Source organism: Lutra lutra, chromosome 4, assembly GCF_902655055.1.
Source record: "Lutra lutra chromosome 4, mLutLut1.2, whole genome shotgun sequence".
NCBI classification, from domain to species: domain Eukaryota; kingdom Metazoa; phylum Chordata; class Mammalia; order Carnivora; family Mustelidae; genus Lutra; species Lutra lutra.
The window spans coordinates 156494346-156509107 of record NC_062281.1 but is presented as its reverse complement, the minus strand read 5'-3'; the positions used below and the strand labels follow the sequence as shown (position 1 = coordinate 156509107).

Genomic DNA, 14762 nt, shown 5'->3' with positions numbered 1-14762 from the left:
AGTAAGTTTAACCTCTAACAAGTTAGGTGATACCACAGATGACTCCAGAAGGCAGATTAGTGTACTGTATTTGGTATAGCTTGTATCACTCCTCAATTGCTAACACAGAAATTAAACTCCCATTCTAAAGTAATAAAATGGCATGCAATCAAGAAATATGGACAAGGTTCAGCTAACAGTATATAAAGTATAAGAAGGGCATATGGAGGAAAATGTAGCATGTCCCCTTTTTCCAAAATATTTTGTCTCACCCTGTTTTGTGCATTACACAAAAATTCCACTTTGCCACTTAAAAAGCCTCTAATTGTAAAATTATAAACCAAAAACCATAATGCTAAAAAAGGCATAAAGTAAGGCTCTAACCTTGAGAGAGTAGAGTTAAGAAACTGACAGTACAAGAAAGGCGAAAAGCAGAGTGCTGCAGAATGGAAAAAATAGTCCAAACTAGAAAAAAAACAGAAAGGAAAGCAATATTCAAAAAAAGATTAGTCAAAGCTGCAAAAAAATGCAGTTCTAAAAAATCAGATTATAAAGAGAAGAGAGATTATTCAAAAGACAAAACAAATACAAACTTTAAATACTTAAGGTTAAAAAGTTGGGTTAATAGATAAGACAATAATGATAAAATCCCATTTTAATGTATAATATTGATATCTGACATAATTAGCCAAAAGTGTCCATGCTCTAGTGAATGGACTTCAGACAAATCTATTAAAAACTCTGCAGAGCAGATGCAATCTGGGGTGTCTACTAATGTCATCTGCTTCAGAAAGCTGTCACATCTGTAGTTTTGCACTGGTGGGAGATTTAGTGGGTATAAAATGAAGGTGACAAGGTGAAAAAACAGTCTGCATAGGTGAAAAAACAGGAATGAAACAACTCAGATATAGTTATAGCAGAGAGCACACATACAAATCTCTAACTTTTATCTTTCTGGGTGGCATCACTTTTAGCCTTTTCCACAACTTACGGAACCTATATCCTATGTCACCAGAAATCTCAAAAATTTCAGAAAATGCTCTCCCTGTCCCTAAAACTCACAAAAGAGATAAATACTTATTTTATTTAAAACTAAGGATTAAAAACTCCTAGAAGTAATTTCTATACCTGGTGGCTATAAATTTCCCTTTAGTTGACTTATTAAAAAAATCAATTTTGAATTTTATTAGGTTAAAATGGGATTTTTTTTAACCTATGTGACAAAATTACTGCAAAACCAAACTATTCTACTGACATTTTAAAGACAGCTCTCCTTATACCACACATCTAACAACTTTTATTATATCTAACTCTGAAAAATCACCACAGCGGGGTGCCTGGGTGGCTCAGTGGGTTAAGCCGCTGCCTTCGGCTCAGGTCATGATCTCAGAGTCCTGGGATCGAGTCCCGCATCGGGCTCTCTGCTCAGCAGGGAGCCTGCTTCCCTCTCTCTCTCTCTCTCTGCCTGCCTCTCCGTCTACTTGTGATCTCTCTCTGTCAAATAAATAAATAAAATCTTTAAAAAAAAAAAAATCACCACAGCGGTAATTACTTTATAGGTCATAAAATATTTAAAATACAAAGTATATATTTTTAGAGGCAATAATAGCCTCTAGAAAACGTTAAGTCCTTTTGAAGCTCTATGAAGGCCAAGATATTGTAAATACACTAAGCTAGGACGGATGTCTAGAGGAGGAGAGAAAAATCAAGGCACAGCATGGCTAAAACAATGTAGTTTTGAAAACTCCCACTGCTGGCCAGAAACCACAAGTTGCTAAAACCTGCTTCTAGCTGTTCAGATATGAAATTTGGCCCCATGCTCAGGATAAGATCATCTACATAGCTAAAACCACACAGACTTCTCAACATTATGTTTTTCTTGTTTACATATAAAATTGACACCAATCATAATCTCCTAGATTTTGTTTTCAATTTTGTATTATTTTGGGTGAATCATCAAATGAAACACAATAATTTAATGCTTAGAGATTTCATTTAAATTTTATACCTTATTCATAAAAATTCACAAATCCAAGACAGGGGAAGGGGGGGGGACACATTTTTCCAATTTTTAGATTGGAAAATATGTTTGCCATATGTGTAATGAATGCTGGGGTAAACGAGCTGCAGCCCAACAATGTCATACAAGGCGTCTGAACATATTTATAGACATAAACTAAACCACAAACAGTATACTGCTCTACTGATAGCCAGATACATTTTCTCCACTGTTTCATTCAAATCAAGTCTGTCATCTAACACAGCACTTATTTCCTTTTGTTAATACATTCCAGTTTCTGTTGTCTTACCTTTTGTAAATTGGTCCTGTCTGATGGCGGAACCATCTCAGGAGTAAGAATGTGAGGAGGATCAATGCCTTTTATTAACTTTTGATTGATCAAGTGAAAAGCCAAGGCAAACTGATCTTTTGAAAGCTTCCCACAGTCCTTTGTGTCACATAATGTCCTGTACAAATAAACAAAACAAACAATATAAATGCTACCAACTGATATTCTAAAAGTCCAGGGAAAAATGAACAGGACTAGGTAGCTTTTTAAAAATGATCAGTTGAGTTAAAAAAGAAACTCTTACTTCTGTGTGTGACCTACCTGAAACTTAAACTCAAATGTTAGAAAACAGAGATTAGCTAAAATGGTTTTTAAAAAAGAGAAAGAGAATGTTCACCTTGGTGCTGAGCAGAGGCCTCTTATCTGGGTTTGCTTTGTACTTTCTTACCAATTTCCAGAACTATTACAGAGTAAGAGTTGTGGTGGGCCAAAGAATCCCAACATTCTCGACATTAAAAGATGTTAAAAATGAAACCTAAGTTTCAACAAATTTGAGTCATTAGTGGCGTTAGAATGATTCTAAAACAAGCAAAAATTTCCACGTTGGCTTGCTTCCTGCAACTCTTGGGAGTAGGCGGATATAAGGATCACCAAGTCAAAGCAGAAACAACAGCTGCAAATGGAGATCACATGTGAAGAGAAGGCAGCAATGTGGAAAGCTTTACAAAATCACTTGAAGAGAAACAGCAAATGTTTTATCCTGTTTTCTTCTCTGACCTTCCTTCCTCCCTCCCTCTCTCTCTCTTTCTTTTTAAAGCTCAGCTTTCTGAAGCCGTGATCTGTTTCATTCACTGAAACTCAATGTGGCCTGATGAACAGATTATGGGTAAGGTGTCAAAGAAATCCTGAATTCCAGCTTCTCTACTTGTTTCTTCTTGTGACCTTGAACAAATTTTTTTAACCTCTTCAAGCCTTAGTTTCTTTATCTATAAAGTAGAGATAACACACATTCTGCAAGGTTACAGTGAGAATTAAAGGTAAAGTACAGGGGCACTGGGTGGCTCAGTTGTTAAGCATCTGTCTTTGGCTCGGGTCATGATCCGTTTCCTGGGATCAAGCCCCACATTGGGCTCCCTGCTTGGCAGGAAGCCTGCTTCTTCCTCTCCCACTCCCCGTGCTTGTGTTCTCTCTCTTGCTGTGTGTCTCTCTCTGTCAAACAAATAAAATCTTAAAAAAAAAAAATGGTAAAGCACATAAAGTCTGGGCATAATGCCAATTCCATGACAACTGCCATTTATTGAGCACACTGTCTGGCCTAGGCATTTGAAAGTGGCAGTTATTATTAGTTACAGATATTTCATCTTTCCCAGTCTTAAGTTCTTGTTCCTCTTAAGGCAGACCTACTGTCCTCCTTTGTTCTTTTCTAAGTTTCTCTTTGCAACTATGTGGTTCCACATCTGATGTTTGCTGCCTCTTGAAAACCTCAACATAATCTCCAATAGTCAGGTGGACTGATGACAGGCACACTAAAATTTTCATATGTATGGTCTTATTTAACATGACATGAACTAGACACTCAAGTTCATCTTTTTTAAGGACCAAGTGTGTACTCCCTATGTAAAGGTATAAAAGTATACATATGCCATACAGAATTATAAGAGCACGCCTTGAAGATACTCTTCTGTACATTGTCTAAATTTCAGATTTTTGGATTCTCCCTTAAAATTTAAGTTTAATTAACTGATATAAACAAATGCAGCATTTTAACATTTTAATAATCATTAACTGACACTGTCAACTTATAAAACAGGTAATACATTCTCAAGCTTTTATCCATTATCCAGAAGAAATTCTCATATTTAAATTTTCTCTACAAAGAATTTTGAAAGATAACTATCCAATTTACAAATGCCTAAAAATAAGAATGCACAAAACTAGAGTTTTACAAAACCATATTTGTTTTCTAAATTAATTTAAATAAAATCTTACCAAATATGGGCCAGTAAGGTAGAAGGTAAACCTGTCTTTAGGAAGATTTCACGGACTTCCAATCCAGATACAAAGCCATCCATATCTTTATCAGTGTTCAAGAAGATCTCATCGTATTTAGCCTTTTCTGCAGGGGATACAACCCACTACAGGAAAGAAATAAAAAGAGTAATAAGAACAAGTAAATATATAGCTATATAAGGTGTTTCTGTCAGAATGAAACAGACTTTGAAATGTCATTCTTGCAACCCATGATAGTATCTGTCAAAATTTTGAGCAATTCCATCCCACTAACTATAGCAATAGTGTACCATTCCATCAACCCTGATCAAAATGCTGTGGTGAAGAGAAAATTGCGGAAGAAAAATACAGGTCAGTTGGGATATACTTATAGATGCCCATTTCACTTTTTTCCTTTCAAGTAATGAATAAATTCAAGCATAGTTAACTCTTGACTTATGAATGACCACATTAAGATGAGTAACTGGGAGAGTCTGTATAAACAAAATATTCAGATAATTCTCAATCCTTATTTTTTAGAGTTTCATTCAGCGTTCATAGCTGTAGCTGATTTAGCTGATTTGCATATCCTGTCATTATTTTCCTTTATGCAGCCTGACAAGCATCAGGCTGGAGGGGAAAAAAGGCTTGGGACAATCCAAAATTGGATGATTTGATCCCAAAGAATCAAGAGTTAACCAGGGATTAAGAAAACAAAAACATCTATTAACTATGCTTGGGCAAGCATGCCAGATTAGCACGGAATATCTTCTGTCTCCAACTCTAAGTCCAGGTAGATCAAATAAAGCCAATAAAACATCCATATGACCTAAGTAAGGCCAAATGCAGGAGGATTATGTCTTCGCCGGGACATCATATTATGCAGATTCAACCAGAGGGTGCTCTAAATTTTTGATCCCTTTGATTGCTACTTCTGTCTTCATCAAGCAATCAACTGTTAAATGCCATGCACTTAAAAAAAAAAAGTCCTTTAACACTGATAGATCTATACCTGTCTTAACGGTGCTTTGGTAGGTAAAATGCTTACAGGTGGTAAAGACTGGTAAGGTTTCTCGGCTGATGTTGACGAGGGGACCAACCGCACAGAGCCTGATATACTGACCGTTTTTCTCTTAGAAGGTGGCACCAAGGCAGGAGGCAAGGACATTGGCACAGGTTCTTTCTCCAATGCGCAATATACCAAAAACATGGCCTTCAAGAGAAATGAACCAGGGTCATATATATTAAATTCATTTAACGACATCCACCGAGTTGATCATTGTTCAACAACAAAGCAGCTACAAACTGTCTCCAAAAAAAAAAATTTTTTTTTTTTTTAAAGAAATTAGGCTGGGAAATAAGAAAAGGAGGAAAACAAGAAAGGAGAAAAGGAAATAAATCAAAGCCAAGCAACTTTTAGGAAGATATCCAAAGTAGCAAAAAGTCAGACACATACCCTTCAACTAAAAGTCTTGCAATGTCAAAAGCAAACAACCTGGGGAAAAGGTATCTGCAAAAAAAGAGTTAATCTTCCTAAAAAGGGTCCCTAGAAATTAACAGAAGAAAAAGGTAAAATCCAATAGAAAAATGGGTAAAGAGTAAAAACAGATATTTTACAGGAAAGTAAGAATTACAGACTGTCTACTCTTTAAGATACAAAAATATGCTCACTTTCATAAAACTTCAAATTAAAACTATACTAAAATACATTTTCCACTTACTGGCAAATATCTAAAGTTTCATAATGTACACTGTTAACTAGACTAGGCAAACAGGCACCTTCAGACATTGCTAGTGGGAGCTCAAACTGATACCAAGCCTATAAAGGACAAATTGGCAACAACTACCAAACTTATTTACTTCTCATTTGGCTTAGCAATCCCCCATCTGGGATCTATCCTCAGACTTACCTGCCTACATAAAAAACACTGTGTGAAAAAGACTGTTAATCACAGAATTCTTTGTAGCAGCCCCCAAGTGCTCAACAACAAAAGACTGGTTTAAAAACATTATGATACAGCTATACAATAAAATACTATGAAACAAAAAGAAAACCAACACACAAAAAACCATTAAAAACATTATCTTAACTGTGGTACCTTCACAAATAATATACAATTATCAAAACTCATCATATTAGGGCACCTGGGTGGCTCAGTGGGTTAAGCCTCTGCCTTCGGCTCAGGTCATGATCTCAGAGTCCTGGGATGAAGCCCCCCCGCATAGGGCTCTCTGCTCAGCAGGGAGCCTGCTTCCCCTTCTCTCTCTCTCTCTGCCTGCCTCTCTACTTTTGATCTCTAATAAATAAATAAAATCTTTAAAAAAAAATAAAAAATAGGGCGCCTGGGTGGCTCAGTGGGTTAGGCCGCTGCCTTTGGCTCACTGCCATGATCTCGGGGTCCTGGAATCGAGTCCCGCATCGGGCTCTCTGCTCAGCAGGGAGCCTGCTTCCCTTTCCCTCTCTCTCTCTCTCTCTCTGCCTGCCTCTCCGTCTACTTGTGATCTCTTTCTGTCAAATAAATAAATAAAATCTAAATAAATAAATAAATAAACTCATCAAATTATATACTTAAATTGAATGCAATTCACTGTATGTAAAGTAGTTCTTCAATAAAGCTAACCTGGGAGGGGAAAAAAAAAAGAAACATAGAGCTCTTTATGTGAAGCTATCCAAGTACAGTGTTAGTGTGTCTAACAGTGTGTATAGTGTGTTATCTCTTGCAGTAAGGTAATAATGATTATTCATATGTGCTTATATTTGCATTTTAGAAGTCTAGAAGAATGAACGAGAAACTAAGAAAAGTGGTTGGTTATAGAGTGCATATAAATGGAGCACTGAGGGCAAGGATGGAACTGAGTTTTTTCCACTGAATATCTTCTTATATTGTACTGATGTCCCACCCATGAGAATGTATTACCTATTAAAAATTATCTTTAATTATTAAATACATAAAGCACTGGCACAAAGTGGAACAACCTACATAGAGAATGTCAAGGCACCTTCAAGACCTTCAAAAGATAGTTTCCACGACAATCTTCAAGCATATGAAATTGCTCAAAACAACCTGGAACCTACAAAAAGATTCCAACAGCAACTGGGAAGAAGCTTAAGTACTTCTTAATTATTCTTCTTCCACTGAAAATAACATTTTTCCCCAAAAAAGTTTGCTTACAATTCTAAGTTAAGTTTTATGGGACTTTCAAATCAGTGTTTACTGAGCACCTAATACAACAACACTGATCCCTGATTTCTGTGATTAGAAATAACATTTTTTAAAATTTTTTTATTTTTTAATAACATATAATGTATTATTAGCCCCAGGGGTACAGGTCTGTAATCGCCCTCAGAAATATCATTTTATATATGAAGACACTGAAGCTCAGAAATACCAAGTAACTTGCCTAATATCCTTTAAAGAACTGATAGTATAGGATTCAAACAAAGATCTGGCTACAAAGCTCTGGTTTTTCTCAGATTTATCAGCTTCTCATTAGGAGTACACATGTAATTTTATAACACCATGTTCTCTACAAGGGATAAAACTAACCTTTCACCCAGTGGGTCCCAAATTGTAGCAGGTATCAGAATTACCTGAACAACTTTATAAAGCACAGATTTCTAGGCTCCACTCCCAGAATTCTAGAATCACTAAGTCTGGGTTGGGCCTGATATTTTAAATTTCTAAGAAGTCTCCAGGGATGCTGATGCTCTTTGTCCTGGGACCATATTTAACCGTTTGGCCCAAACCAAGAATTCTCCTCTTCCCATTCGCTAGTCAACTTGAAGAATTCAATTTAGTTTTAGAAACACACAAACTTTATTATCTTCAAAAGCTTGAAACTCCAGAGTGAAAACCATCTGGCTAGCACATACTTTCAACCAAATTCATGATATAGGCAATATTATTAAATTGGCACTGAGCAAAAAGAAGTGACTAACATGCACATTAAAGGTCAGCATTCCTCTCGCTACAGATGGGAGTCATTTCCTGGAAAAGGATACACTAGAAGCAAAAAGGCCATGTCAGCTATCTGCTGCCAACAGGCAACACATTTTTTGGAAATTTAAAAAAAAAAATTATCATTAATTTCATGTTGCACTGAAAATAGTTTCCCTGACGAAAGTGAAGCCAAAAAATTTTCTAGCAAATAAAATAACAAGAAAGTGAACAGTATACTGCTGGGTGATTTTTTTTTTATTATATTGTACTTTAGCCTCATCAAAGCCTGACGTTGAAACAATATAGCAACTAAATCAAATGATGCACCATATTCAAAGAAAGAAAGAAAAAGAGAGAGAGAAAGAAAAAAAAGAAAGAGAGGGAAAGGAAAGGAATGAAATCTGGCAAAATCAAGCCTAAGCTTTCTCAGTGATAGCAGGGAAGAGGGGTTTTAGTTTTACTACTGCAGTCAATTACCAGTAGCTTCTTTATTTTCTTTTTATTCTCTGTGCTTTTAGTGAATATATCTCAAATTTTAGTGGGTATCAGAATCTCTAAGAGGGCTTCTTTGACCCTACCCCAGAAATTCTGATTTAGTTGGGCTAGGCTAAGGCCTGAGAATCTGCATTTCTAACAAGTTCTCTGGTAATGCTGATGTTGCTGATGGGAGACCATACTTTGAGAACCAGTATTTTAGGAATTTCCTTAAGAGTTTTATTTGTTCCTTCATCTACTTGAACTGCCAGTTTTAATTTCTCAAAATAGCATTCTGGGATGAAAATAATGGGTATTTCTTATGTATTCCAAGTTATACAAGTTTTTTTTCATCAATTTAATTCAACAAAATATTTACCGAGAAATCTCTAGCCACCAGGCAGTGTGCTAGGCACCAGAAATAGAAAACTAGAAAGACCTTTTATGTTTACCACCTGGTAGAATCGGCAACCATGTAACAAGTTGACTTCAGTACAATGGGAACATGTTAATACAAATACAGTTAATAAGTCTCAAAGTGCCAAAAACATTTCCCATGAGGACCCAACAAATGCTACTGACAAAAATTTAGACCACTTACTTGACAGAAAAATTTAAGGCCTATTAAGAATGTAAAACCCAGTACAAAGATATGAAGACAGAATACAAAGTAAAAAAGTCATGAGTCTGCCTCTCCAGAGAACAGAACAGGAAAAGAGGAAACAGTAACTTCATAGTGAAGAAATCTGGCAAACGGCATCTTTACCAAGTGACAAAGATTAACATCACCATTAATGGCATGTGGACATTACGTATCACCTGATAAATGTGATGAAAAAGTCATTATCACACTTGTGATATTCTTTCCAAAAACCCATACCCCTAGTTTATCCATGAGAAAAAGGTCTGACAAACCTAGATTGGCAGACATTCTACAGGATACCTAGCTAGTGCGCCTGAGTCATAGAAGCAAGACAGAAAAAATATCATATACTAAAGGAGACACCAGGGAAATGAAAATCAAAAGCACAACAAGGTATCACCTTACATGTGTCAGACTAGCCAGAATCAGAAAGACAAGAAATAACAAGTGTTGGCAAGGATGTGGAGAAAAAGGAATCCTTATGCACTGCTGGTGGGAATATAAATTGGAGCAGCCACTGTGGAAAACAGTATCGAGTTTCCTCAAAAAATTAAAACCAGAAATACCCTATGATCCAGTAACTCCCACTACTGGTATTTACCCAAAGAAAACAAAACTCTAAGTCAAAAAGATGTATGCACCCCCATGGTTATTGCAGCATTATTTGCAATAGCAAAGAGATGGAAGCATCCCAAGTACCCACCAAGAGATGAATGGTTAGAGAGATGTGGTGTACACACACACACACACACATACACACACATGGGAATATTACTCAGCCATAAAAAAGAGTACGAGATCTTCCCATTTGCAACAATATGGATGGCCCCAGAGAATATGATGCTAAGTGAAATAAGTCAGATAAAGACAAATACCATGATTTCACTCACGAGGGGAATCTAAGAAATAAAAGAACAAAGAAACAAAGAGACAAACAAGAAAACAGACTCTTAAATACAGAGAACAAACTGGCAGTTACCAAGAGGGACGTGGGGGGAGGGATGGGTGAAATATATAAAAGAGATTAAATAGTACAAACTTCCAGTTGTAAATAAGTCACAGAGATGAAAATCACAGCATAAGGAATATAATCAATAAGAGTGTAATAACATTGTCTGGTAACGGTAACTGTACTAATTGTGATTATTGTGGTTACGAAGCAATGTATAGGATGGTTGAATCATTATGCTGGACACCTGAAACTAATACAACACTGTGTGTTAATCATATTATTTCAATTTAAAAAAAAGTTACAGACTCTGAAAAGTTAAAAAAAAATGGTATGGACTATGTTGTTCATCAAATAAAAAGATGGAAAAGATTTATCAGGTAAAGTCTACCAAAACAATGCTAGTGAGACTACAGATACTGACAAAACCACAAGGAAAATCGTAGAACCAAAAGAACTAAATTAACTGAGTAAAATCTAGAATTTAAGTTAAAAAAAAATGTTCTAAAATCTTCTGGGGTTAGGAGGTAAAGAAGAAAGAAGTGAAAATAATCTAAAGGATGTGTTTTACTGGAGTGAAGGTTAACTTATTTTCAGCTACTGGAGAAATAAGTATGATTTAGTACAGAGATAGGTGTTATTAACCATTAATGGAATAGACATAATAGAATTTCCACTTTAATAAGAGCAGAAAATTTAATGAATCACTACTTGATAACCAGCAACAACAGAAACAGAAAAAAAAGAGAGAAAACAATAATGTTAACTAAACAAGGTAGGGGGAATAAAAATCAGTATCTGTATCATTATCTTAAAAGACAGAAATTGTCAAATGAGGTAAAAAACTGAAACACAGCAACATGCTGTTTTCAAGAGATACATTATAAATATAAGAAATATCAGGTAATCCAGATAAAAAGAGAACAGAGGCAGCAGAAATATCACAGGAGGGGTGCCTGAGTGACTCAGCTGATTAAGCATCCAACTCTTGATTTTGGCCTAAGTCATGATACCTTTTTTTTTAAGATTTTATTTATTTATCTGATAGACAGAGATCACAAGTGGGCAGAGAGGCATGCAGAGAGAGAGGAAGGGAAGCAGGCTCCCTGCTGAGCAGAGAGCCTGATGCGGGGCTCAATCCCAGGACCCTGGGATCAAGTCATGATATCTTGGTCATGGGATCGAGCCATCTCCCCACCTCAGGTTCCAGGCTTAACAGGGAGTTTGCTTGAGATTCTTTCTCCTTTCCCTCCCTCTCTGTCACTGCCCCCAACTCGTATACACTTTCTCTCTTTCAAATAAATAAACCTTTAAAAAAATATATCACATGAGCTGGAATCCAAAATTAAAGGCACTAAGTATAATAAAGCTGGAAAGAATTTCTAAGGAATGCACACAGAAAGAAATCAAATGTGCAAAATGGTTAAAATTAGTAAATCTAGGAGAAGGCATATGGATGGTCACTATTTTTTTTAAAGTAGTAACTTCTTATAAATGTGTCATTCATTCTTAAATTATTCTTTCAATACACGTTTACTCTTATTCTAAAAAAGAGTAGGTTACCTAGTAAAAGGCTTCAGGGCATATAAGATAAACTGTATTTAATCACCTACTTTAGCACATACTACCGTTAATCAAATGAGGATAATACTATCCTCCATCTTTTTTAACTGTGCTTATACAAACGCTTCTTTGAAATTTTTAATTGTTGTAGTTATAGAAAAAAGAAATACCTCTACAAATCTTACCAATGCAAAGATTTTACACCTGTATTTTTTTTTCTTAAGATTTTTTTTTACTTATTTGACAGAGAGAGAAAGCACAAGTAGGCATAGGGGCAGGTAGAGAGAGGGGGAAGCAGGCTCCCTGCTAAGCAGAGCCTGATGCAGGGCTCAATCCCAGGACCCTGAGATCATGCCTGAGCCGAAGGCAGAAGCTTAACCCACTGAGCCACCCAGGAGCCCCAGATTTTATGCCAGTGCTCTTAACACAAAAGCTATTTATAAAAAGTTAACATACAGAGTTGGACAGTCGTTCAAAGTACAGCATCAGCCAAATCTCAAAGTATCATTTTCTCTCCCCAAAACACCACACAAACAATGAATCAACTTCAAACATGTAGCCGGGAAAAATTTTGTCGCCACTGTGAGGGGGTATATCCCCTGCCACTTCCCAACTATCACCCAAATTAAAATAAAAATACTAGGGACTTAGGACCATCAACTCAAGTCACTTTAAGTTTCCACTTCTGTATTTTTTTCCCCAAATGTAATAATACTTATTCTTCCTATTTTTAGTTGGCTCTTAGGCTATAAATAGAATAAAACTTATGAAAGAGCAAAAAAAGAAAAATAAGGCAAAACAGAAACATACTCAATAAAATTGATATGATGGGTTTATAGAGGTCTAATTATCTCCCAAACAGAAATGTTGACACATCCAGGGAACATATGTAAAAACAGGTCATGAACTGGGCAACAAAAAAAACCTCAAGAAATTTTTTTTTTTTTTTAAAGATTTTATTTATTTATTTGTCAGAGAGAGTGAGCACAGGCAGACAGAGAGGCAGGCAGAGGCAGAGGGAGAAGCAGGATCCCTGCTGAGCAAGGAGCCCGATGTGGGACTCGATCCCAGGACCCTGGGATCATGACCTGAGCCGAAGGCAGCTGCTTAACCAACTGAGCCACCCAGGCGTCCCAACCTCAAGAAATTTTTAAACAGAGATTTTAAAGACCACATTCTCTGGGCATAATCTAATCAAGCTAAAAGTATATATAAATGTAACGGGGCACCTGGGTGGCTCGGTGGGTTAAAGCCTCTGCCTTCGGCTCAGGTCCCGGGATCAAGCCCCGCATCAGGCTCTCTGCTCATCGGGGAGCCTGCTTCCTCCTCTCTCTCTGCCTGCCTCTCTGCCTACTTGTGATCTCTGTCAAATAAATAAATAAAATCTTTAAAAAAAGGGGGGGGGGGTAGGGGGCACCTGGGTGGCTCAGTGGGTTGAGGCCTCTGCCTTCGGCTTGGGTCATTGGTCCCAGGGTCCTGAGATCAAGTCCTGAGTCGGGCTCTCTGCTTGGCAGGGAGCCTGCTTCCCCCTCTCTCTCTCTCTGCCTGCCTCTCTGCCTGCTTATGATCTCTGCTTGTCAAATAAATAAATAAAATCTTAAAAAAAAAAAGGTATATACAAATGTAATTAAAACCAAACTTAATTACTTTGAAATTAGGAAACATATTCCTAAACAGATGATTAAAAAAAAAAACCTAGAAATTATCTAAAAAGTAGGGGCACCTGGGTGGCTCAGTCATTAAGCAACTGCCTTTGGCTCAACTCATGATTCCAGGGTCCCAGGAGGAATCCCCTGCTCCGAAGGAAGCCTGCTTCTCCCTCTCTAGCTTCCCCCGAATGTGTTCCCTCTCTCTCTCTCTCTCTCGCTGTGTCTCTCTCTGTCAAATAAATAAATAAAATCTTTAAAAGAAAATTAAAAGTAGCAAAAAGGAGAATACTTTATATCAATATCTATGGAGTCCAACTAAACCTGTACTCAAGAGAAAATACATGCTTTAAATTTTTTCAATATTAAAGATGATAAGAAAGGGACTCAGTACTCATTTTCAAAAGTTGTTTTTTTAAGGCAAACCAAAAGAACCTAGGAAAAAAGAATTAAGATAAAAGCTGAAAAGAATGAAAAAGGTCAAAACATAAGAGAAAGGATAATTACATCCAAAAGATGGCTCTTTTGAAAGATTTATAAACTATATAAAATTCAATAAAAGATGAGAGGGGACAAAAATACATAAGATTTGGACTGAGAAAGTAACACAATTACAACCCCAGAGGATCTTAAAAGAATAATGCAAATCTATCATGATTTAAAAAGTCAAAGAAATAGGGGCGCCTGGGTGGCTCAGTGGGTTAAGCCGCTGCCTTCGGCTCAGGTCATGATCCCAGGTCCTGGGTTCGAGCCCGCATCGGGCTTTCTGCTCAGCAGGGAGCCTGCTTCCTCCTCTCTCTCTGCCTGCCTCTCTGCCTACTTGTGATTTCTCTCTGTCAAATAAATAAATAAAATCTTTAAAAAAAAAAAAAGTCAAAGAAATAGATAATTTCTCAGCAAACTAAAGACAGAAAATCTGAACAGACTAGTTTCCATATAAGAGATTAAAAGGGGGATTACAGATTTACTATTCATGAGCTCACAACAAAATTGTATCTACTCTTTAAGGAAGAGATGAATACAACTCTATTTGGAACTAACCCCAATTTCCAAAGATGACACGTCTTCAGATAAGATGTCAAAACTTCCTCTGACTCTATACATTAAGTGGAACTATAGTGTTATCCATATTTTCCTTTAATAAAACAAATGTGAAAATCTGGGGGTATATTTGAAGTAAAATTATTCCATAGCAGAAGGAGGTACTGAGATGCAATGCCTGGTTAAGATGGGACACAAAGGATCAATGCCACTCAGCGAACCCTATGTACCTTAAAGTCAAATAAAATA

At 36.6% G+C, this 14762-nt stretch overlaps 1 protein-coding gene across 1 annotated transcript in view; it reads right to left on the bottom strand.

Annotated features, from left to right (window-relative positions):
- Nucleotides 1–14762, bottom strand: part of EPS15 (epidermal growth factor receptor pathway substrate 15) — a 143973-nt gene that overhangs the window by 80745 nt on the left and 48466 nt on the right. The window contains 3 exon segments of the mRNA XM_047725085.1: nucleotides 2289–2445; nucleotides 4257–4402; nucleotides 5269–5469. Of these exon segments, the coding sequence (XP_047581041.1) occupies nucleotides 2289–2445; nucleotides 4257–4402; nucleotides 5269–5469 (504 nt within the window).